Source organism: Mytilus galloprovincialis, chromosome 3 (assembly GCF_965363235.1).
Source record: "Mytilus galloprovincialis chromosome 3, xbMytGall1.hap1.1, whole genome shotgun sequence".
Taxonomy (NCBI): domain Eukaryota; kingdom Metazoa; phylum Mollusca; class Bivalvia; order Mytilida; family Mytilidae; genus Mytilus; species Mytilus galloprovincialis.
This window is the reverse complement of record NC_134840.1, coordinates 24,590,006-24,618,004: the sequence shown is the minus strand read 5'-3', so window position 1 is coordinate 24,618,004 and position 27,999 is coordinate 24,590,006. Positions and strand designations below refer to the sequence as shown.

The following is a 27,999-nucleotide window of genomic DNA, read 5'->3' as shown; positions in this document are numbered from 1 at the left end:
ATTACTTCCCCTGTTTCATATCACGTGATTGAATCCATTTGTCGATTTTTCAAGATGTAAACATTTGATACTTTCTGGAATTTTGAATCAAAGACATCAAATGATATAGGAAAATATGTAAGATAATATTGATAGATGTGATTCTCATGTAACTATGTAACTACACTTACTGGTTGCATGTTATGACATTTCTTTCTATTCCTTGCTTTGATTTGACACAGTAACTGCGTGAGGAATATGGCTGTTCGTGAATCACTTCACATGTTGATAACTTGAAACAACTCTGACTGAATATTAAACCTATCACTCAGACTTTCCTTTCATCCGAACTTGGTAATCATAATACTATGGTGAATTGTGTTTTTTTTTTTTTTTTTTGTGTGTGATTTTGTATATTGACTTATTGTATAATCAGTGAAGGGGTCTCATGTGGGGGGGTTCTGATCCCGGATCCCGCTTACTGTTTTGTCAGATTCCCGTATCCCACTTACACTATGTACGTAAGCAATTCTCATTGTTTTGTCATTTCCTGGGTCCCCTTAGACCTCATTTCCCGTTTTCACGACACAATAACTTTCAGGTGTCACTCTTACAAAAAATCGGCAATCCCCAGTCACGCTTGGAACCCAATGACACCACCCACAGTGAAGTCCTTTGTTTTTAATTATTTTAAAGTTAGGGGCATACTTTAATCTTGAGATGTGCTTAGTTACAGTTACATCGTCTATATTATAAGATTGTTATATTATCCCAAAACTGAAGACACCTGCATCATGTGCATTATCATGGGGATTTATGTTTGATTGATCAAGTGTGGCTCGCTTCATGTTCACACTATTATTTCATACACATCCCATCAGGATTTGTTTTAAGTGTGTTTTAATATGCAGAGAGCACGACATTCATCTTGTATACTGGAGGTTCATGTACTGGAGACCTGATGTCACATCATCATGTTGCTGCTAATTTAAAGTCCAGGTTTAAGAAAGGTTTTGCTGTATCATACGTGCCAACTCTGACTTGCCAACTGTCACTATTTGAAGGGGATATCCCCCATGGCATGAGAGCTCCCAAATGGAAATTTTGAAAGAGCAATTTTGTCTACAATTTTAAACAAAACAGTTCATTTTACAATGGCTATAGGCTCTGAAAGGTATGGAGAAGCAAAAAAAAAAAAAAACAACATACAAATACATTTGAAGGCCCCCTTTGGGGTTTCTAATTACTATAAGAGCCATCTTGCACGCAAAACCCCCATGGGCTTTTGGAAAAAACATTAAGTTGGCAGTTACAAAAAATGTATTCTATTCTGATACCAGATATTTCAAGTGATTACCATATCTATATACATGAAGTTATCTAACTCAAATGTAGATTGATCTAGTTCTTAATCAATTAAAATTAAATTGTCCAACAACTAGATCTTTGAAACTAAGACTATTTCATTTCTTGCTATGAATTAGCTTACATAAAGATGATATATACAATGTCCAAAAATGTATAATTCATTATTCATTTGTTTACAAAGATCTTCCTGCAATTTCAACATGTTCAACCTATAGCTATTTGTCTCGTCTGTGAGGAAAGTAGTGGAAAGCAAGCCATAGCCATTGCATTTCCAGCAACAATTACGTTAGCGTAAACAATTGTTATTCATGTTAATTTTTTCCCTGCAAGTTAGTTTGATAGAAACTTTTTGTGATTAATCATTGATATTTAATATAAATTTGCATTACTATCAGTACATACCAGTTTCATACCTGCCAACTTTTACTATTTGCGGGGAATTTCCCCATTAAAGCTCCCACATGGAAATTTTGAAAGGGCAATTTTGTCCACAATTTTAAATGTATAAATACGTAGTCACGTCTGGTTAGAATGGGGACAATTAATCTTTATGCCTAGTTGTAGAGAGAATCAATGCCACTCTTTGAGGAGTTCAAAGTTGGTCTACTGAAAGGCAAAGTTTCTGCTCCTATCCAATAATCCTTCATTTTCCAATGCATGGCATTTTCAAATTTCCAGACCTTCGTCCTGTACAACACATATTACAGGACTAAGCTCCCTGTTGTGTTTATTTTATTATCTACGTGTAATGACCACAATTATTCAAATTCCTAAGCAGGTAGGGATTTTACAGTAGAGCGGGATATAAAGAAATATGAATTTCTTGAATTTTGTTACGTTAGTATGAACAGAACAGAACTTTTGCATTAGGCATCGACTATGTGTGTATGTGTTTGTGTGGCTAGGGTGAAGGTTTAAGAATCAAAAGATTGATGGTTGATGTCTTTCTAGCCAGAAAGATGGTGTTATTATATAGTAATATCAGTGATTACGTACACATGCCTATTTTTTTATACGACTGCAAAAATTTTAATTTTTCGTCGTATATTGCTATCACGTTGGCGTCGTCGTCCTGCGTCGTCGTCGTCCAGCGTCGTCGTCGTCCGGATACTTTTAGTTTTCGCACTCTAACTTTAGTAAAAGTAAATAGAAATCAATGAAATTTTAACACAAGGTTTATGACCACAAAAGGAAGGTTGGGATTGATTTTGGGAGTTTTGGTCCCAACATTTTAGGAATTAGGGGCCAAAAAGGGCCCAAATAAGCATTTTCTTGGTTTTCGCACTATAACTTTAGTTTAAGTGAATAGAAATCTATGGAATTTTGACACAAGGTTTATGACCACAAAAGGAAGGTTGGGTTTGATTATAGTATAGGAATAAGGGGCTCAAAGGGTCCAAAATTGAATTTTGTTTTATTTCATCAAAAATTGAATAATTGAGGTTCTTTGATATGCCGAATCTAACTGTGTATGTAGATCCAAATCGGGGTCCAAAATTAAACTTTGTTTGATTTCATCAAAAATTGAATAATTGGGGTTCTTTGATATGCCAAATCTAACTGTGTATGTAGATTCTTAATTTTTGGTCCCCTTATCAAATTGGTCTACATTAAAGTCCAAAGGGTCCAAAATTAAACTAAGTTTGATTTTAACAAAAATTGAATTCTTGGCCTTTTTTGATATGCTGAATCTAAACATGTACTTAGATTTTTGATTATGGGCTCAGTTTTCAAGTTGGTTCAAATCAGGATCCAAAATTATTACATTAAGTATTGTGCAATAGCAAGAAATTTTCAATTGCACAGTATTCAGCAATAGCAAGAAATCTTCAATTGCACAGTATTGTGCAATAGCAAGAAATTTTCAATTGCACAGTATTGTGCAATAGCAAGAAATCTTCAATTGCACAGTATTGTGCAATAGCAAATATTTTCATTTGCACAGTATTGCGCAATAGCAAGAAATATCTAATTGCAATTTCAATTGGAGTTATCTTTCTTTGTCCAGAATAGTAGTTGAATCAACTTAAATCATTGTTTTATACAATATATATAATTGATATTTCAATTGGATTTATCTTTCTGTGTCCAGAATAGTAGTTGAATCAACTTAAATCATTGTTTTATACAATATACAATGTATATTCACTTTTACTACCAACTGATAAATTAAAACAATCTTTACCATTCAGTGATAACAAGCACCTTTTGTTACATTTTAATATTTTATGATGTATTTAAATGAGTAGTTATTGTTGCAAACTCCATTAGAAATTTGAATTGAGATCAGTTTTGGAAAAAGGGAAAGGGGGATGTGAAAAAAAAATGGGGGGGGGGGTTAAATTTTTCTCATTTCAGATTTCATAAATAAAAAGAAAATTTCTTCAAACATTTTTTTGAGAGGATTAATATTCAACAGCATAGTGAATTGCTCAAGACAAAAAAAAAATTTTAAGTTCATTAGACCACATTCATTCTGTGTCAGAAACCTATGCTGTGTCAACTATTTAATCACAATTCAAATTTAGAGCTGTATCCAGCTTGAATGTTGTGTCCATACTTACCCCAACCGTTCAGGGTTCAACCTCTGCGGTCGTATAAAGCTGCACCCTGCGGAGCATCTGGTTTTTAATGAAGTATCGTCAATATGTACTATCAATTCGTGTTCGTGTTGTTTATTCTTTAGTTTTCTATGTTGTGTCATGTGTGCTGTTGTTTGTTTGTCTTTTTTCATTTTTAGCCATAGCGTTGTCAGTTTGTTTTAGATTTATGAGTTTGACTGTTTCTTTGGTATCTTTCGTCCTTCTTTTTTAAGTTAAACGTATATATCGATCATAACGGAATAGATTTGAAAATATCAAACAGGGTATACTGCTTAATTAAAGGGATATGCGGATCTATACTGGGCAGTAAATATTGTAAATAATTTTTTTAATATTTGATTTTCCAATTGTACTGCGTTATTTAATTCACCATTCAGATGTTATGGTAAATTATTAATAATTCTTCGAACTTTTCATCATGTATATTATAATTATCATGATTAAATAACCAGAAAATTTAATATTTTTGTGCATAAAATTTTGCAGCCAAAACGCTGAAATCTGTTTTCCGGACCCCCTGCCGATTTGTGCCTACAGTTGAATGAGTACCTAGCTACGCCCCTGACCACAAGAGAAATCTGGGTTTAACATGTTTAACAACTTTTGAAAATGAGATATACATGTAGCTTGATATCATCTCATGTTATTTCATTTAAATGGTAATAATAAATTCGCTGAAGGCTCGTTTATTATTATAACTCAGGGTGATATCAAGAGATATCCATTTCTCACTTGTTATGAAACCAATGTCATATGAAAATAAAATCAATGATCAGCTGATTATAAAATTTACAAACATTTTACAGCTTAAGGTACATGTACATTGTTGTACATTGTATAAGCATTTCTTATTTCATACTACATTTTATGTTACTTGTACATGTACAAAATAAACCATCCTGTGCTGATTAGTGATAACATGAAATTGTTACATTTAATAGATACTGTAAGTGTCAAGGACACAATATGAAAACAAAGATATAATATTATATACATGATATATAAATTTATATAAATTTATATTGTATCAGATGTTGTTATTTTCCAAGCATAAAAACATACATTGTTGGGAATTGCCAAAATTGTCAGAAAAAAAGCAGAAAACACCGGTAGGTGAAATTTAGGTAGATTCAAAACTCATATATCATGTATATTAGTCTTCAGGGAGATGGACAAAATAATTAATGGGGAAAAAACCCTGAAAAGACAAACAACACTCTACAAAACAATACATCAAATGTTTTAAGCCTGAAACACCACAAACTGTGGAAGAACCCTATCAAAATCAGGGGTCATCTTGCTGACACATTGTTGGTACATATTAAACCTGCTTACCTGCTGCATTTGTTTGCACCTATCCTAAGTCAGGAATCTGATGTGTAGTAGTAGTCGTTTGTTTAATTTTACAAATTGTGACTTGGATGGAGAGTTATCTCATTTGGCACTCATACCAAATCTTCTTATATCTATCCACCTATGATACTTATAAACCATCATTGTTATCTCTGTTAAATGATTTTAAATCTACAGTATATATTATTATATTTCAGTTTTAACGAGTAGTCATGACTTATGATGTTCCGTACCATGTGACTCGGTTGTATGTTTTTACAGTGGTGAACTTGATTTTGATGTTCCATGCATCATGTGTTAATTCTAAATGTTTTTATTTCAGTTTTAACGAGTAGTCATGCCTTATGATGTTCCAAACCATGTGACTCGGTTGTATGTTTTTACAGTGGTGAACTTGATTTTGATGTTCCATGCATCATGTGTTAATTGTGATGTTGTTGTCGTAAGTCAGTTCATAACATTTAGTATTTTGCTTGGGGAAAAAAACCCAGACTTACATAAAAATGTATGATATCTTTTATGTTAGGCTTGTATGAACAAAAATTAATTCAACTTATTCTAGCTAAACATGCTAAATGTATTGTATGAAATCTCATTTTTGGGAAAAGATGACTTCAAGCTGTAAATTCAGATCTCCCTATAGATTTGGCCAAACTTTACTTTCTAAACCTGTCATGTCAACCATTTTGTATTTTATAATTTGAAACACCTCAAAATTTCATACTGATTGATGAGAAGGAGAAAAAAAATGAACAGATTGACTTGAAACACTGTTACACATTTCCCTTTCAGTTTCTCAGGATATTATCTCATCTCAGCTCTGCTTTTCACTATTTATATGTCTTCTTAATCCTGAAAAATTGGTATTACGAAATATTACAAATATATCCAGCCTATAAAATGTATTTTTAAAAGGTACCAAACAGGAGAAACACTTGATAAGCCTCTCTCTGCATGCTCCGACTGAAGGAATTATCTGATGCACTGTACAAATATTGTCTATTTTACTAACTGGGTTATTCCAGATGACACAACCAAATATTAATGATGCTTGAATTTCTTACAAATGAATAAAACTTAAAATGTCAATAAATATATACATGTAAGAGATGATTATGTTTTAACAGGTTGTCAACACTTGGTGTCCAGAAAAGGTTACTTTCTATGACTGTTTGATTGAATTTGAAAAAAAATTAATAAGATTATCAATATTTAAAAACCTATTTTTGAATACCTAAACATTTGATTTATTGTTACTGTTTTACAGTTAGACAAACATGAGAATAGTACTGCAGGAATCCATTTCCCTGATGAACCCGCACAGTTTGGTTCAGACTTACCCGAGGACGGTCTCACGGTTTGTATTTGATTTTCGAAATGAGACCTTGACACACATTGCATATTCAATAATACAAAATATAGACCAATAAAATGTTCATTCAAACTTTCCCAAGATATTGAAAATGTAGATAACTACTTATTCTAATAGAACTTTAAGCAAATCTTTAATATCAGATACTCAGAAAAAAATCTTGTTACATGATATACATATTCAATAATGCCGAATTCTTGATATTATGTGCTGGTTGATTTGTGATAATAATTTTAGATTAGGAATTTGTTAGAGGCTGTGTATAAACAAGTTCAATTTTGATGATTGTATCAATGTTTTTGTTTTGTTTTAGGGATACTTGATATATTTGAAACCATCACCAAGTAACTCCTGTGTACATTATGAACCAAAACCACAACAATTCACCATTGATCAGCCATGGATTGCTCTTATGGCAAGAGCAGGGTGTAAATTTGATCAGATGGTATGCTATCATTATGTGTGAAGTTGTCTGTATTCATGAATTTATTATATTTCAGAACAAAACCATATTTTTGAATTTACTGTTTGTTATCTGAAAACTTAATTATTTGTCGCCCTAGTCATGGTCTATTGACTGTGAATTTTTTGCTTAGTTTACATGTTTTAGTTTGTTATTAGGTGATCAGTGTAAGGCAAACCCCAAGTGGAAGGTCAATACTATTTTGTATGCAGTTTCTACAGATCAAACACATCTGATTTCCATGAGTATTATTTTGGCTCTCTCCCTTCAGTCATGGTTGATTGACTTTAAATGTTTTGCATATTAGGCAGCAACCATTTGATTTTCTGGGGGGGGCTATGGTTTTTTTTGGAAAAAAAAGTTTGTTTCCAGTTTTTGGAAAAAAAAAAACAATTTGTTTTTGATTCTGAGAAAAAAAAATTGTTTGTTTCACCCTCAGCTGCCACTATATGTAATGCTAAAATTGAAATAAAAAAATTGCTTTCGACTTGTCGCGAAAAAAATAGATTGTTTTTCGCCGCAGGCGAAAAAAAAAATTTGTCCAGAAAAAAAAACCATAGCCCCCCCCAGAAAATCAAATGGTTGCTGCCTTATAAGTTTTTCAATTTAAATTTAAGCATTAGCATCATAAATATATACTATCACATTAAAATACAGACAACATATGTAAATCTCTGTATATTTTTTTCTGAGTATAAGAACCACACAACTATAATGACAGTTTGAAACACTAGATGCAAAAGATGGAGTGTAATTTAAATGATTATCTGTGATTTACCAACAAATGTTAGCCCTTGTTTGAACAATCCTGGAGTTTTTGTAAAACTGTTATATTCTAGATATAAACAATGCACTCATACCACATCTTCTTATAATTTAATTTTGGATGTAACGCGTCTTCTGATTGGCTGACGTTATTTTGTTATGAGCCCATAGACATAATTTAGTCATGTGACCGTGACGTCATCAACGTTTTTCATGTTTTTCCACGGTTTAAAATGGAATTTATAATTAAATTATAAGAAGTGACTGTAATATTTTTTCTGTCTATTCGAAATAACATAAAAAATGTGGTGCACACTGTTAAATAACCCACTACACGCATTATTCAGTGTGCACCAAATTTTTAATGTTATTTCTTCATAGACAGAAAAAATATTACAGTCATTCCTTAAATATCTATTATAGTCATACTTAACTGTCCGAAACTTCCATAATATATTATAACATGTTCAAGACAATGTTTATGGTATCGTCTAGTTACTACATGTATTGTTGTCAGAATAATACATATAAGTATACTTAACCAACTAAATTTCATGAGCGATTTATTTTCGTGAATAGAAAAAAAATGTGAATATAAATTGTCGCAAATATGTAAAACTTGGATCTTTCCTTATTAAGCCTCATCAAGTATATATATTAGAAAATGGCAAAATTAAAACGTGTGAAGTGGACTAAAAAATGATAAACGAGAAATGAAGTATCCACGAAAAATAAGTTGGTTTACAGTATAACAATGAAAATTGATCAACCTACTTATTTGAAGAAAAACTTTACAGTATAACAATGAAAATTGATCAACCCTCTTATTTAAAGAAAAACTGTTCTGCTGTAAAGCTGAAAAGAAACACAATTACATTAATAAAAGTTTAATGGCAGACAATCTAAAGATCTTCTATTTCAACAACAAAATATATGAAAATGACCTTATATATCTGAATAAAAACAAACTTACAAACTCATTCCAATGATTAGAGAGTATTTTTTCCATAGAATAGATCTTATTTTAGGTTTACATTGCTCAACAAATGAATTTTTCTGCTGTTATTGTACATAATCAATACCCAGATGAAGAACTGATCAATATGGGTGGTAGTGAATGTGAGTATAAACAAAGCCAAATATCAGCTTTCCTTTGCTTCTACACTAGACGCCACATCCAGCACATAATCTCCATCAAATCAACTGGTAATGAAGGTCTATGAGAAATTTGGAAAGAAGCGTATGGCGATATAAATGGTTAGGCTTCTATCAGAAACATGAGTTATTGATGTGGTTGATACAATGGTTGACAAATTACTCCAGTTTTCTAGTGCACATCCTGATCAGCCCCAATCTCCTTGTTCCTTTTACAGGTGCTTGCTGCACAAAGACTTGGCTACAGTGGTGTTATTGTACATAATAAAAAATCAGAAGGAGAAAAAAGGGAAAAAATGAAAGGAGGAAAAGGTTGGTTGTATTGTCAGAAAAATAAGTGGAGACTAGACAATACAGGATTTTCAATTCTCAACAATAAAATTTTGATTTCAAATATGATGAGCATAATTTAAATAAATAATTTGAAATACAAATGTACTGAAAACAATGATTATGAGGATTATTAAATGAAGTACCTGTATAATTCATAGTTTAACTCTAATGCAATTGTATGTGACTAATATTTCCTCAGTAATTGGTCAAATTTTACTGCTAGTTACTAAAGATGCTAAAGCATTTACCATTGAGAGAATTGTGAAACAAATCTTAGCTTTTGGAAAATGTTTATCTGATTAAAATTAAGTTTTGGACTAATATTTTTCTGACGGGTAAGGTATTTGATAAAGGTTTAATATAATAAACATTATTTTAATCAAAATAAATGTGGCATGGTATGGTTGTAAGAAGCAAACAGAAAGTGGTAAAGATGATCTTAACCTTTCATTTGAATTAATCCTTTCTTTTGTGCAAGGAAAGGAATCAACTTTTGAGTTACAACTTTTTGTTCAGGTAAAAATCTTTCATTTTCACAGGTAAAATTACAGTTATCTCTAACAATCCTTTTTATTGCTCTACTACATAAATCCATTAGGACAATATTAAAATGAATACCTTTTATAAATCCCTAAAGCTAAGGAACGATTACATTTCCTAAACACTTAAAATGTGAACCTTTTATGTCCATTTTTCAACAACTGCAATGACAAATACATGCAGAAATAATGTGGATGCTGCATTTCCTGAAATCGAAATAAAAATTCAGACATTTTTGTCCTTTGTTTAACAACGATAAATGCATACAGAAAAATTTGTGGAATTTGTAAATTTACATTATCTTGGGTGATAACCATTCTCTAGCCTTTGTTATAATATCTACCTGAAATAAGCCTGTCTGTTTTGCTAAAAACTAACAAGTTCTTATATCACAGTTAAATTTATCTATCAAGCCACAGCTATTGATATTTCTTTAAAGCATTTGCTTAGCTATTTTGTGAAAATATGTTAAAAATCTTGATTATCAGCAAATTGACAAGACCAAAAAAGACCAGAAAAAACCTTTCCTTTGGCTTGTACTTTGGATTCATAAATTTTCTTGGATAAGGGATGGTTTTGTCTTAAGGTTAGGTTTTGGAATTCGGGTCAAATGTTAGGACTCCTTGGTGTTTTTCCATACAATACAAGGTAAAATATTTTGCTTCATTACACCCATTTATTTTTTCATATAAGAATTAATAGCCCATGAAAGGTCATTTACCAAAATTTTAGTAAACTCTTGATTTTCTTTCTTTTGTTTTGAGACCCACATAATATCAATGCAAATATAAGGTAAAAGTCCGAGTCAGCCTTTTCCCACCATATTTTAAATCCAAAATATCTCGAAAAGAAGGTCCATGACCTATCAATATTTTTAGCTTATCTTTATCCTTAATTGATGTTCTACCAGTTTATAGCATCAATTCTAAATTCTTTATTCTTTATTTATTAATTTTCACCTAACCTCACCTAAGTACATCCTTAAGCAAATTGAAATTATGTGTATTTAGTTGAACATTTAAATTTTTTATTTACCTATACCGACGAAATTCAAGAAAATTTTTATCCAATGAATAATGATGAAACCAAAGTATTACCTTATGCCACATTAAATGGTTCTGGATAACTCCTTATTTATGGGGAAGATAAAGTTGGACAGAGTTAACCCTGGAGTAACTAGTTTCCTTTGCATTATTAACTGATGAACATATTCGTAGTACATGGTAATATTTTAGACAGAAGGCAAATTAAGACTTTTAGGGATAATGGAGAAAACATCTTTTAAAGCATGAATGCATAATACTCTTCAAGCTATGACATAACTGAATGAACTTCTGTACTGTGTGACTACTTGCATTTCTTTGTCCTGACTGTTCTGGTATTACCAATATTGTAATAAAATGAACACTAGCTATCATTGAAACAGATATACATGTACACTTATTGAAACTATTTTCTGATGATTTCAATATCTAATGTATTCTTTGATTCTAAAAGTATTGTTTCGAAATAATTGATTTCTTCTGTAGCAAATTTCTTAACATCTCATTATACACCATATAGATTCAATTTATAAAGCAGTTAAAATTTAAATAAAACCTTTATATAATTTGTGCTGATAAAATATTTTACTCTCAAAAAGTGGGTATATTCTCAATCACAATATTTGTGTCTAGCTATTTACTTACCTAAGAATCTCAAACACTGGATATACTCCCAGTCATGTCATGATTGTTACAGTAACCATAAGTAGATGTTTGCTTATTGTTAAATAAGATGCCAAGTAACTTAATACTGTACATACCTGAACAATACTTTATTGCTAATTTCTTGAAATATAACCACATAGTTCTGTTTTGTTGATGTAATTTTTTAGGATAAATGATAAAATGATTATTTTTCCTTCCAGATGCAGATCAAGTACACATTCCATCAGTATTTGTTGGTTACTATGACGGTGATAATTTAGGGAAATATTATGTGTTTAATGCCTCTGACGGCAGGTATGTAACATTAATTACCATTCTTTTCTTACTGTAAGGTAAAAATTTTTCTTCTAAACTTACTACAACTATTTTACATTTAAATTTATTTCTGTTTCAATAGTTTTTCATATTTTTACAGACCTGTAGGTGCATGAAAATTACATAAAATAGAAAAAAGCATGTATACTCCCCCTCTGATTTAGGTTTATTTTAACCAGCAATTATTAGTCCCCTACCCACGAAGATATTGATTAAAAAATTGGTATATAGTTTTATCCTGACAAGTTAAATTAAATTCTAATTTTGTTCCAGTCTGATAATTTTGTGCAGAGTAATGGTCCTTAGAAAATTTTCAACACTATTTTTCTCATGCTTGAAGAGATGGACATGACATATTTGTCAAATAGTTTACACCATGACAATTTACAGATCAGATTAGAATTTTGTTTCAAACAATGAACTTTTAACTGATAGGGAACTAGGTATTGTAAACTGGCTTCTTTTTTCACACTCTTGGCAGCTTTTGATATTCAGATATTTAAATATTTTAGTTAAACCATGAAGAAGTAAGAGCTATCATTATATTGATTTATTATTTCAGGTATCTTGTAAAAATAGATAAAGAAGGGTTTGACTTTAAACCCTATTTGTTATGGCCATTTGCTATAGTTGTTGGCACCTGTTTTGTGTTGATGTTAATATTTATGGTAAGTTAATTTGTCATATTGTACAGTAGAAAATTGTAGACGCTTACATGTTAGGTTTTAGAATATCACTAATATTATGCCCAGCCTACCAGTCATAGATTTTTGTCTGTGTTTGTTTCTATATTTTTGTTAGTCAATCCAATCATTTCAAATCAATGTATTATTAAAGTCTCATCTCTCAATAAGTACAATCAATAAATATACATAGTAAAACTATACTAAATAAAATGAGAGCCATTTTATACAGAATGGTAAGAGACTTTTAAAATGCATAGATATAATTCATTAAACAATATGAAATAAAATACTATTTACAATATATATAAATTTCAATGTCTTTTTAAAATCCAATAACAGGTTTTGACATACACACATGTAGGTATCATATTTACATCTGAGAATAAAAACACTAACCTTTGGTCATCGTCTTAAGTTTTAAAATATTTGTTAAAAGTTTCAGCAACTTATAATATAAATGGTTTCTAAAATCATCATAAGGAGGACATCTTTATAAAACATGTGCTTCAGGCTTCAATAAAACCATCACATCCATTAAGATTAAGATTTAATGTATGTTATCATGAAGTTGGCCTTCTTTTACTTTAAGGGTCTCTATATTTTAGAGTTAAGGTTCATTCATTGTTATGGTTACTTGGTTAGGTAAGGTGATGTTTTTGGTTAGGTTTAGATTTTAGGGTTAGGGCTAGTGTTAGGTTTAGGTATGGATTAGGGTAAGTTTTGGTGTTAAGAATAGTTAAGTATAGATCTTTATTGGTTGGGACCCCTGAAGGTTATCATCAGCTTTAAACTGAGGACTTATGTTTATTATGATGTGAACTTTTTGAAATACATGTGCATTCTTAATTAGGGTCTGGACTCAGATTAATAGACTGTTTGCTGTTTAGATTAACAAATTTGATTTTAGGTGGCATACATTGCAGCATAAACACATGATAAACACATTTATGAATGTACATCGTCTTTTAAAAAGTGTTACCAGTATATAATTAGAGAAATGGAGTAAGAGTGATACATTTGATAATTATATTGTATTTTCAGCTTGTTAGATTTTGTCGTGATCTACATAAGAAGAGGAAGTCCAGGCTTTCAACTAAACATCTGAAAAAGATTCCCATCAAGAAGTTTAAAAAAGGTATTTTGTTATAAATCTATATATTTGATTGAACAGTATTTTCTTCAGCTACAACAATCTGTGTTCTCTCTCTTGGCTCTTATATTTACCATGGTGTTATCAGAATAGATTTTATATTAGAATGGAAAACTGAATATAAATGTGTTATAATTTCAAGGAAGCCTGGTTATTTCCAAATTCAGTACTCCAAAATACTGATGAGTATTAAAGTAGTTTATTGTAGCCTTCCTAAAGTAAATTGTAAACTTCCTAAAACAGATTAGTGTGAAAAGAAAATTGTTGAAATGGTCAGGAATATTTAAAGGGCCTCAGGCAGGAAACGAGGTCAGCGAGGTCAATAGAAAATATATGGCCTATTGATCTTGTTATTTAATTCTGATGCCATATGACAGAAATGCTAAATCAACTTCATACTGGTGTGACTGTCCTTGAATGGAATATTATATGTATAGCATTTCTGATTTTTTGTTTGAGACTGGAGGCTTGAGCATTGTTGAGATATAAACAAATCCAGTTTTAACAAACGAACTATAAATTACTTTTATTTCTGACTTTTGTCATTTAAATATGTCCAATCATTAAATGACTCAAATACCAGATAAACAAAATCTCTGAAGTTAAGGCACTATTTATTGTGTGAATAAATCAATGTTATGACAATACAAGTGAAGGATAAAGAAAATTGTTTACAAATATTTAAACAAATATGTTTGATCTTTTCCAGGTGATGTGTATGATGTATGTGCAATTTGTTTGGATGATTATGAAGAGGGCGAAAAGTTAAGGGTCCTGCCATGTGCTCATGGTTAGTATTATTATCAAATCAGAATTTTTGTCAGCTGACCTTCTTTAAGGCCTACTGTTCAGCAACCGAATATAATACATAAGGTGGTAGAATGTAACATATTTCAAGTGGAATAAGAGCTCATTACAAACACATAGTTTAAGAGACATGGTATGTCATGCTTATCAGGATGAGCATGTGTTAAAATGAGATTTAAAAATGCTAGTTGACTACATGTCTGCAGGAAGACATGGGAACCATGGCCACCTAGACACATTATTCTGACACCTAGACACATTATTCTGACACCTAGACACATCATTCTGACACCTAGACACATTATTCTGACACCTAGATACATTATTCTGACTCCTAGACACATTATTCTGACACCTAGACACATTATTCTGACTCCTAGACACATTATTCTGACACATAGACACATTATTCTGACACCTAGATACATTATTCTGACACCTAGATACATTATTCTGACACCTAGATACATTATTCTGACACCTAGACACATTATTTTGACTCCTAGACACATTATTCTGACACCTAGACACATTATTCTGACACCTAGACACATTATTCTGACACCTAGATACATTATTCTGACTCCTAGACACATTATTCTGACACTTAGACACATTATTCTGACACTTAGACACATTATTCTGACACCTAGATACATTATTCTGACACCTAGACACATTATTCTGACACCTAGACACATTATTCTGACTCCTAGACACATTATTCTGACACCTAGACACATTATTCTGACACCTAGACACATTATTCTGACTCCTAGACACATTATTCTGACACCTAGACACATTATTGTGACTCCTAGACACATTATTCTGACACCTAGACACATTATTCTGACACCTAGACACATTATTGTGACACCTAGACACATTATTCTGACACCTAGACACATTATTCTGACACCTAGACACATTATTGTGACTCCTAGACACATTATTCTGACACATTATTCTGACACCTAGACACATTATTCTGACTCCTAGATACATTATTCTGACACCTAGACACATTATTCTGACTCCTAGACACATTATTCTGACACCTAGACACATTATTCTGACTCCTAGACACATTATTCTGACTCCTAGACACATTATTCTGACACCTAGACACATTATTCTGACTCCTAGACACATTATTCTGACTCCTAGACACATTATTCTGACACCTAGACACATTATTGTGACTCCTAGACACATTATTCTGACACCTAGACACATTATTCTGACACCTAGACACCTAGACACATTATTGTGACTCCTAGACACATTATTCTGACACCTAGACACATTATTCTGACTCCTAGACACATTATTCTGACACCTAGACACATTATTCTGACTCCTAGACACATTATTCTGACACCTAGATACATTATTCTGACACCTAGACACCTAGACACATTATTGTGACTCCTAGACACATTATTCTGACACCTAGACACATTATTCTGACACCTAGACACATTATTCTGACTCCTAGACACATTATTCTGACACCTAGACACATTATTCTGACTCCTAGATACATTATTCTGACACCTAGACACATTATTCTGACTCCTAGACACATTATTCTGACACCTAGACACATTATTCTGACTCCTAGACACATTATTCTGACACCTAGACACCTAGACACATTATTGTGACTCCTACACATTATTCTGACACCTAGACACATTATTCTGACTCCTAGACACATTATTCTGACACCTAGACACATTATTCTGACTCTTAGACACATTATTCTGACACCTAGACACATTATTCTGACACCTAGACACATTATTCTGACTCCTACACATTATTCTGACACCTTGACACCTAGACACATTATTCTGACACCTAGACACATTATTCTGACTCCTAGATACATTATTCTGACACCTAGATACATTATTCTGACACCTAGACACATTATTCTGACTCCTAGACACATTATTCTGACACCTAGACACATTATTCTGACACCTAGACACATTATTGTGACTCCTAGACACATTATTCTGACACCTAGACACATTATTCTGACACCTAGACACATTATTGTGACTCCTAGACACATTATTCTGACACCTAGACACATTATTCTGACACCTAGACACATTATTGTGACTCCTAGACACATTATTCTGACACCTAGACACATTATTCTGACACCTAGACACATTATTGTGACTCCTAGACACATTATTCTGACACCTAGACACATTATTCTGACACCTAGACACATTATTCTGACTCCTAGACACATTATTCTGACACCTAGATACATTATTCTGACACCTAGACACCTAGACACATTATTGTGACTCCTAGACACATTATTCTGACACCTAGACACATTATTCTGACACCTAGACACATTATTCTGACTCCTAGACACATTATTCTGACACCTAGACACATTATTCTGACTCCTAGATACATTATTCTGACACCTAGACACATTATTCTGACTCCTAGACACATTATTCTGACACCTAGACACATTATTCTGACTCCTAGACACATTATTCTGACTCCTAGACACATTATTCTGACACCTAGACACATTATTCTGACTCCTAGACACATTATTCTGACACCTAGACACATTATTGTGACTCCTACACATTATTCTGACACCTAGACACATTATTCTGACTCCTAGACACATTATTCTGACACCTAGACACATTATTCTGACTCTTAGACACATTATTCTGACACCTAGACACATTATTCTGACACCTAGACACATTATTCTGACACCTAGACACATTATTCTGACTCCTAGACACATTATTCTGACACCTAGACACATTATTCTGACACCTAGACACATTATTCTGACTCCTAGATACATTATTCTGACACCTAGATACATTATTCTGACACCTAGACACATTATTGTGACTCCTAGACACATTATTCTGACACCTAGACACATTATTCTGACACCTAGACACCTAGACACATTATTGTGACTCCTAGACACATTATTCTGACACCTAGACACATTATTCTGACACCTAGACACATTATTCTGACACCTAGATATATTATTCTGACTCCTAGCTGACCAGTCTTTGCTCTTAACTCCTATATGATTCATGCACAGCAGAGATGCAGCAACTTTTCTAGTCTTATGTTTGACCAAATCTGGATTCAACCAACAATATCCTGCACTTAAGGCCAGCATGCTACCTGGAGTCCACCAAGGTGTTTGATGGGTCATGATAGATAGAAATGTTGTTTATACATCAATTTACATCCACATAAATATTCAAGGACATTTCGGGGGCAACATAGTTCAAATTAGCTATTTATTGGGTTTATTTGTTCTTACAAAATACAAAGCAAAAAGGTGGATAGGACAGTCTATACAAGTTAACAAAAAATTGTTCCAGCTTGCTGAAAATAAAATGACAGCTAAATATGTTTATGTCCTTATTGCAATGACCTTTGTCATTAAAGGATAATAGTTTTAATATATCCAGAATCAAAATATATTAGAATTTACAATTTAACTATCTCGATTGGATAAATCCGATAATCCACTTGTATCAATGTAATAATCTATATTAATATATCCAGAATCAAAATATATTAGAATTAATACAATTTTATAACCTTTATTTTGTTATTATTTTAGTTTACCATATTAAGTGTATAGATCCATGGCTTACTAAGAGAAAAAAGACATGTCCTGTATGTAAACGTAAAGTTATACCGGGGAGCAATCCTGACTCAGACTCGTCAGATGAGGACACAGAGAACGAGTCAACAAATGAACGTACTCCATTACTAATGAGCAACAATAATCAAGTAATGACTACACCAAGGAGATCTACGTTTGATAATTCTGGTATGTAATAGTCAAAATGACACTTTTTTTTCTGTTCATTTGTTTTAAATAAAAAAAAGCATTTATGAGAGAGTGAATGATAAAAAATGAGACTCCTTTTTTTACATGAATTTTCAAATTATAGCAATTAAAAATCCATGTATGACTTTAAACACATGAACACTTTAAACAATTGATAATGAGAAGACAATCAGCATATGGTCAATTTCTATGAGGATTCAGCAACTTAAAATTTTGATCACAATTTCTCAGAAAGCCATTTTAGAATCATTTTAATTTTTGTGGAGCTTGCAAAATTTATTTTGTCAAAACAAGACCTAGTGATTCTTAATTCTGTCGGCCACCTCACATTAAGGTTCAGTCTGTGGTTTAAGTTTATTAGACATCAATAACTTTGACAAACCAACATGGTTTTGTATGAAATTTGGACAGAAGTTTTTTTATGACCAAAATACAGTATTCATAGCAAAATTTTGAAAATATGGAGTGGAACCAGTACAATATATTGGAGTGGAACCAGTACAATATATTTGTTTTTTATCTTATGATATTTACAATCGTCTTTTATCTTGTACATAATTGTTGAAATTCATAGAAGTCACTTTATAGATGGTATAACATTTTACTTTAGTAGTTTTCATTTTGGTTAAAATTCTAGATTAATAATAGTGTACCAATTTTATGTTTTTTGTAATAGCGAATCATTTTGTCTGCAGCATTTTGGTCCAATTCTTAGTAATCTTTGATAAATCATTGTAATATGTTAAAACAAAACCCTGTGCTTCCCTTCTTTTACTAAGAAACATATAGTCATGTGTTGTATCTACATGCAACTGGGATAGTTTCCTTCTTAAATAAGTTACCAGGCTCGTTGTTTCATGCTTAATTGACATTCTCTGCACAGGTTTTGATATAAGATTCTATTTAAGGAGGCTTGCGGGTACAAAAATTTCATCAAAAAATTAAACATTTGTTTTTTCATTTCAAATTTTATTTATCACACTAATAGTTTTTACTTTATGATATGGTACAAAAATTAACCAAAAAATAGATTCAATTTGGCCCCAGATGACTTTTGAAATGTTTATATCATTGAAAAAGCTCCAAATTATCTCCCTTTGATGCAAAAAATGCCATTTGTTGGTATTAAAATTAAAATATCTTTTTTCAGTCATCCGTGACCTATATTTTTTATTATTGTTTTTAAAAAGCTGTACATTAACTAAATAATTGTAAAATTTAAGCGATTCCTGTAATTTAGTTCTTTTTTTTATTTCGAAATTACCTCTATTTCTCCTATTGGTTCAACAGAAAAAAGGACATTAACAAAAATGTATACTTCTTTCGGAGGCAGATTGTGAGCTTAAATGAACGGTGACCCCATTTTTTTATTTCATTTATCTATTAAGTATATGATAAAGTTCAGTTATAGAAAAATATAGCAAAATCTTATATTAGAAAAAAAAAAAAGATTTATACCCGCGAGCCCCCTTAAGCAGCAACCTTATCCCTTGCATTTTTGTCCCATCATTTTGAGTCTCTATCTAATATATCTTATTACGTTTTAATTGAAGAAACATGAGCACTGTGTTATTTTGACTTGATGAATATTATATTTTAAGAACAATTTCAAAAATGTTGATATCTAATAGATCATTATCTGACAAACCAAATTACTTGTTTTTTCACTGCAGGACTACCTGAAGCTGTAAGACATGAAGTCACTACTGTTCATGTGCGTACTCACAGAATGGAGGATTCAGATACAGACTCGGATGATAATTCACTTTACCATACAGTCGGAGAAAGCCCAGAGCCACATTCTAGACCAAATACTGGAGCCATTAATATCACGTATGAAAGTTCCAGCGAGGAATCTGATGAAGAGAGTGAGGAGGAAGAGAATGTTGAAAGGGGTTCCATTGGGGAACATAGTGATGAGGGTGCTAATGGGAACACTGTTGTAGTTGTCATCAACAATGACAAATCAGATAAAATTGTTAATCATGTTGTTTGATTGTGATATTTAAAAGTGGTTTGGTTTTATTTCATTTTATTCCGATTTTGATGTGATACTCCATGATAAAATGTTAGAAATATTTTGTATAAATTATTTATTTAAATATATGTTATATTTATATTTATGCTTCATATAAATCACTTGCTACTATTTTGTGCTATTATTTAAGCAAGGTCATTCTTTTAATCTGTCAAATCAATACTGGTAATTAATTAAGGATGTACTTAGGTGAAGTATTGGAATTTGTGTCAAATATTCGGACTCCTTGGTGTTTTTCCATACTATACACTGTAAAATATTTTGCCCCATAACACCCATTTATTTTTTCATATAAGACTTAATAGCTCATGAAAGGTCATTTACAAAAATTTTAGAAGATTCTTAATTTTCTTTCTTTTGTTTTGAGACCCAAATTATACCAATGCAAATATAAGGTAAAAGTCCGAGTCAGCCTTTTCCCGCCATATTTTAAATCTCAAATATCTCGAAAAGGAGGTCCATGACCTATCAATATTTTTAGCTTATCTTTATCCTTAATTGATGCTCTACCAGCTTAGTGTATCAATTTTAATTTCTTAATTTCTAAAGTTTTACCTAACCTCACCTAAGTACATCCTTAAGTTTCAATTTGGTCCACAGTAAGCATTCCAATGTCATTTTCCTAACATTTATTTTTTGTTAGACTTTGATCCTTTTTTTTTTAATTTTGTAAAAAATTGTGAAAAAATCCTCTGAATCGGATAAAAAATTCTATGATCATTTCACAGATCTAGATTACATAATGCTGTTGTATGATAAAAAGATATTTTTATTATTAGAAATTTTGAACAGAAATTTTGTAGAATGACAACCTGTTTTCAGATAGGTAATCAAACCAGTGAAGGCACTTGTTTTCTTGTTATGGCTCTTGTTCATGTTTTTTTCTTCAATTTTTGTACAATTAGATAATATGATAATCCTTATGATTTTTTAGAACACTCCATTTTTATACGACCGCAAAATTTGAAAAATTTTTCGTCGTATATTGCTATCACGTCGTCGTCGTCGTCGTCCGAATACTTTTAGTTTTCGCACTCTAACTTTAGTAAAAGTGAATAGAAATCAATGAAATTTTAACACAAGGTTTATGACCACAAAAGGAAGGTTGGGATTGATTTTGGGAGTTTTGGTCCCAACATTTTAGGAATTAGGGGCCAAAAAGGGCCCAAATATGCATTTTCTTGGTTTTCGCACTGTAACTTTAGTTTAAGTGAATAGAAATCTATGAAATTTTGACACAAGGTTTATGACCACAAAAGGAAGGTTGGGATTGATTTTGGCAGTTTTGGTTCCAACAGTTTAGGAATTAAGGGCCAAAAAAGGGCCCAAATAAGCATTATTCTAGGTTTTCGCACAATAACTTTAGTATAAGTAAATAGAAATCAATGAAATTTTAACACAAGGTTTATGACCACAAAAGGAAGGTTGGGATTGATTTTTGGAGTTGAGGTCACAACAGTTTATGAATTAGGGGCCAAAAAGGGGCCCAAATAAGCATTATTTTTGGTTTTTGCACCATAACTTTAGTATAAGTAAATAGAAATCTATGAAATGTAAATACAAGGTTTATGACCATAAAAGGAAGGTTGGGTTTGATTTTGGGAGTTTTGGTCCTAACAGTTTAGGAATAAGGGGCCCAAAGGGTCCAAAATTGAACTTTGTGTGATTTCATCAAAAATTGAATAATTGGGGTTCTTTGATATGCCGAATCTAACTATGTATGTAGATTCTTAATTTTTGATCCCGTTTTCAAATTGGTCTACATTAAGGTCCAAAGGGTCCAAAATTAAACTTAGTTTGATTTTAACAAAAATTGAATCCTTGGGGTTCTTTGATATGCTGAATTTAAAAATGTACTTAGATTTTTAATTATTGGCCTAGTTTTCAAGTTGGTCCAAATGGGGGTCCAAAATTAAACTTTGTTTGATTTCATCAAAAATTGAATAAATGGGTTCTTTGATATGCCAAATCTAACTGTGTATGTAGATTCTTAATTTTTGGTCCAGTTTTCAAATTGGTCTACATTAAGGTCCAAAGGGTCCAAAATTAAACTAAGTTTGATTTTAACAAAAATTAAATTCTTGGGCTTATTTGATATGCTTTATCTAAATATGTACTTTGATTTTTGATTATGGGCCCAGTTTTCAAGTTGGTCCAAATCAGGATTCCATATCAAGTATTGTGCAATAGCAAGAAATTTTCAATTGCACAGTATTGCACAATAGCAAGAAATATCTAATTGCACAATATTGTGCAATAGCAATTAATTTTCAATTGGAGTTATCTTTCTTTGTATAGAATAGTAGTTGATAATATATGTTGGAAATTTGCCAGACATGACTATGATGTCATTTTCTATTTTTATTTGCCAATAACTTTATGTAAATAACTTCATTGGAAATTTGCCAATATAAAATGTTGCTGATGAAGCTTTTTTTCCTTATCTTATCTAAAATGTTTTTAGATAATGTATGTTGGACATTTGCCAGACATGACTATGATGTCATTTTCTATTTTTATTTGCCAATAACTTTATGTAAATAACTTCATTGGAAATTTGCCAATATAAAATGTTGCTGATGAAGTTTTTTTTATTGTTTTATACAATAAACAATGTATATTCACTTTTACTACCAACCAATCTTTACCATTCAGTGATAACAAGCACTTTATTTTACATTTTAATATTTTATGATGTATTTAAAAGAGTAGTTATTGTTGCAAACTCCATTAGAAATTTGAATTGATATCAGTTTTGGAGAAAGGGAAACGGGGATGTGAAAAAAAGGGGGGGGGGGGGTTTAAATTTTTCTCATTTCAGATTTCATAAATAAAAAGAAAATTTCTTCAAACATTTTTTTGAGAGGATTAATATTCAACAGCATAGTGAATTGCTCAAAGGCAAAAAAAAACTTTTAAGTTCATTAGACCACATTCATTCTGTGTCAGAAACCTATGCTGTGTCAACTATTTAATTTTAGATTTAAAAAGTTTGAAGAAGAAATCTTTAATTGATTTGTAAAATCTTGACATTTGTTTTGTGTAAAAAAAACCCATGTAATGTCAAAAATTTGATCACAATCCAAATTCAGAGCTGTATCACGCTTGAATGTTTTGTCCATACTTGCCCCAACTGTTCGGGGTTCGACCTCTGCCGTCGTATAAAGCTGCGCCCTGCGGAGCACCTGGTTGTAAGAGTGGATCCCTTTTCAATTTTAGTCATTATTTATCCTTTGGCAGAAAGATATTTTGTAGGGATTTTTCATGTTGGAGTTACTAGGTATGATGGAAAGGGAAACTGCTCTTTGAAGAGAACTAGAACTAGAATTAATATGTTATGATGACAGTAAAGAGATCAGCTTTTCATAAGTAGTCAAGATCAAAAAAGTACGATTATTCTTATGATGTCACTGCCATATTTTCTAATTAGACAAAAGCTCCAAAGAATTACCGGTATATAACATGTATGCAGTAGGGATATACTTTTTGTAGATTAAATTTTCATTTTTACAATGTTTTTAATTGCAAATACAATAGTTGTATATTAGTTGTATATATGTAATATATAATATAATCCATACCTTTATAACCCTGATAACTTCATGTTATAATTATAACTAGTTCTACAGTTACATTTTTTGAAGTTAAAGTTTAGTGTAAAAGTGTGATATTTTGATAAATGTGTTGATCTTTGATAGTTGTTTCACTGATCAGGAATTGTAATAGCTATTGTAGTTTTTGTTACATTTATTCTGGGACAGGGCATTATTGTTACATTTGTGTTTTTATTATAGACCACTTTCGAGTTATGTCCTTCACAGGAAAAGTTTGTCAATAATGTGTGCCCTTATGACTATCATTTACCAGATAGAGAGGACTCTTGTATCCCTGCACTATTATCATGAGTCTTTGTGATCGTCATTATGCAGGATAAACTAGAAATAATATTTGTATGTTATATACTAATCACATTTCCCTGTTGACAGCAATTTTCAGTTATAAGAATTTAATTGCTGAATAATTTTTGCAATATAGCAACATAATTTTTTAACCGCTCTCTCAACATGGGAAGGAAGTGACGATGAATGGCACAAATAATGTTCACTAAAATCATAGATTTTGACCAAAATGCAATGAACTCGAAGGTGGTTTTTTAGAGCCTATATTCATCATCATATGCTATGCTATTACTTATGTAAATGTCAGACAATTATCATTATAACAAATACTCAAAATGAAAACAACAATATTTTATTGGCTCTATAAATAAAACTAAAAGTTGTTATCAATCCTTTAAGATATCAGTTTTGTTTAGAAAAAAGGTTTACATGCAGTTATCCTTCCATTTTCATGTTGTTGAAGGAAAAGTTTTGGTGAAAATTTAGATGTCTGAGAAAGTAACAACTGGTTATGAATTAAACAAAAACAACTTTATTCCAAACTTGCTTAATCGGAGATTTCATCTTTTTTTATTTACTTATCTCTTTGTCAAGTGAATAATCTGCATGTGATAAATTATCATTAGGTTGAGGTAACCTACAGACTTTTAAACAATTAAGGAAATAAAAACACAATGTGTGTTTATGGTTACCAGACTAAAACATTATTTAGTAAACATAACCTTTGTCCCAACATGAATATGAATGAAATATCTTTTTTGGGCACAAAGAAATATAGGTTTGTACAGAGTCTGAAAGATTGGGAGAACATAGTTGATATTATATAAATTTACAAAACAGTTAACATAAAGTTATTTTCCTGTGATGACTGTTACCCCAACAAAATAAAATAAAATCATCAGAAATTTTTTTAAATGTATAGACCTTTTTTATTCTTCAATAAAATGTAAGACCGATTTGTATATATATATATTTACTTAATTACCCTACAGTACAACTTGGATATTGTTATCTTTGAGTAAGATATTTGATTTTTTTTATTGTTTAAATACATAATAAAGATGATTTAGTCCATTTATTAAGTGGCATAATCTTGGGAAATAATTGTTGTAACTATTTTATTTGGAATTCAAATCTGTTTAATATTTGGAATATGTTCATGCTTTGCAGTTTTTTAATTTTGCCTATGCAGTAAATATGCTTCAATTATACAATTTTTTCTGTAATTTATTACTAGTGTAATTATCAGAACTTCTATAAAACAATTTAAATATTCTAGTCCTTAAAATGATTAAATTTGTAAATAAAATATTATGATAATTGATTACTGTGAAATTATTTTATTTTGTGGATATCAATATTTGTGAGTTGAGAAAAAAATTTATTTTTAAATTGTCTTGTGTATTTGCTTTAAAATGAAAAAAAAAACCACTTTTTAAAATTTGATGCTTTCTAAGTCTCTGGATTTATCTCCATTAGGAATGCTAAAACCAAAAGAAGATTGAAAGCTTAGTACTTGAACACTTGAGGATGAATATTACCAAAAAGGACCTGAATAGAATATAAAAAAACTTCCAATTTCTAAATGTATCACTGGAGAATTTATGTAAGGTATGCTATCAATCATGTCATTCCCAAAGCATTGTCTACCGGGCTGATGAAAGTATATTAAAGGCTTCAAACGTCTCACATTTCAGTGATAAGTGGTTTTAATACTTTTAATTTTGAATTGATAAAGTTGTAAAGAATGAGCTATCTTCCTTGATGAAGTGATTAGTGATTTCATATACATTTTTAGTTGTATCAAATTCAAGTTACTCTTAATCTCACACTTTTAAGTTGTTAATAAACAAATATAAATGTATGTATTTGGTCATTGTAAAGTTTCAGGAATTCTGTTAACTAAAAAAGTGTCTTAAAATAATCCTATTTATACCAGATTATTGTTAATGATTTATACAATAAAGATGAAAAAAAATATATTACGTCAATCTGATATATGGGCAGTCAAAAGATGTGGACATATCTACATTTGAATGACTGGCCTTAGGCTGCTGAATACAGGGAACAGTCCCCTCTCTCTCTGTCCATCTAATCCCTCTATTTAATCTAGGAATTTTAGTTGGCAGGTTTTCAGTAAATATATTAGTTTATGCCCTTCTCAGTATCTTCCACAATACCTCAATGGAAAAATAAAGTGATTTAAAATAATGCACACAACTCTTCCAATGATTTTGAACACTCTGATGGTAGGCAGTCCTTCAGTAGACCATCACTATTATCTCAAAATTTTGAGTTTTTGTGAAGTATAAATGAAAAAGGCTGAAATTTGATACTATTGATGTTCTAAGTTTTAATCCTTATATTATCTTGTTTAAGATTTTGTATTGCCCTCGGTATTCTCTCTTGATCTTAACCTTGAACTTGGTTTCAAAATGAAATCAGAAATATGTCCTACTAGCTTTAGCTTTAAAAGATTTAAGAGGTTAATCCAATCTCAGTTATTGAACTATTTTAACCACGACATTCTGCATGTGCCTGTCCCTAGTCAGGAGCTGGTAAATTAATTCTTTGTAGTTTGTTGCTGTATGTTATATTTGTTTTTTGTTCATTACTTTAATTCAGGTCATTTGTTTTCATGTATGAAATGTTTTACATTTCTCATTTCCTTTTATAGCTGACTATGTCTTGTGGGTTTTGCTCATGGTTGATAGGTGACCTATAATTATTAATTTTTATGACATTTGGTCTCTAGTGAAGAGTTGTGTAATTGGCAATCATATCACAACTTCTTATAATTTTGTCAAGCCTGTGACTTTTGTCGCGAAACGCTCAACATAATGATAGTGATCCGGCACCAGCGTAAACTTATTAATTAAAAGCTTTATATTTTAGAAGGTGGAAGACCTGGATGCTTCATACTTTGTATTTGAATAGATGCCTTATGTTAGGAAGTTTCCATCTGTCACATGTCCATTGTCCTTGACCTCATTTTCATTTCATGGATCCGTGAACAAGGTTAAACTTTGGTCAAGTCCATATCTCAGATACTATAAGTAAAAGGTCTAGTATATTTGGTGAATGGAAGAATTGTAAAGTGTACATATCCAACTGGCAGTTGTCATCTGACCTTGACCTCATTTTCATGGTTCAATGCTAATAGTTAAGTTGTTGTGTTTGGGTCTGTTTTTCTTATACTGTATGCAATAGATCTACTATATTTGATGTATGGAATGATTGTAATTGACCAAGTTGGGTCCAACTGGCAAGGGTCATCTGACCTTGACCTCATTTTCATGGTTCAGTGGTTATAGTTAAGTTGTGTTAGGGTCTGTTTTTATACGCCCGTCTTTTAGACGGGACGTATTATGGTATACCGTTGTCCGTCCGTCTGTCCGTCCGTCGTCCACACTTCGGACAATAACTCAAAAACATTTTCACCAATTTCCATGAAACTTAAGTGAATTGTTTATATCTATTGACGTAAGCTCCCTTTCGTTTTTTTTTTAATTTCAGATTTTAAGTTTTGGATTTATGGGGCTTTATTCATAAAAAAGGGGGGATTTTCAACA

General features: G+C 31.4%; 1 protein-coding gene across 2 annotated transcripts; it reads left to right on the top strand.

The window, feature by feature from the left end:
- The first annotated feature begins 2 nt into the window (after window positions 1–2).
- Window positions 3–26,407, top strand: LOC143067486 (E3 ubiquitin-protein ligase RNF13-like). 2 transcript variants are annotated; one of them, XM_076240795.1, is made up of 11 exons: window positions 3–117; window positions 5,626–5,745; window positions 6,571–6,660; window positions 6,989–7,120; window positions 9,277–9,370; window positions 11,841–11,934; window positions 12,518–12,623; window positions 13,683–13,776; window positions 14,501–14,581; window positions 18,257–18,469; window positions 20,164–26,407. In XM_076240795.1, exons 2-11 carry the CDS (start codon window positions 5,641–5,643, stop codon window positions 20,484–20,486), a joined length of 1,332 nt encoding a protein of 443 aa, XP_076096910.1. In that variant the 5' UTR covers window positions 3–117; window positions 5,626–5,640; the 3' UTR covers window positions 20,487–26,407. The 2 variants fall into 2 exon arrangements, with proteins under 2 accessions (XP_076096910.1, XP_076096911.1); XM_076240796.1 differs by lacking the exon at window positions 9,277–9,370 and adding an exon at window positions 8,932–9,022.
- The last annotated feature ends 1,592 nt before the right edge of the window (window positions 26,408–27,999 follow it).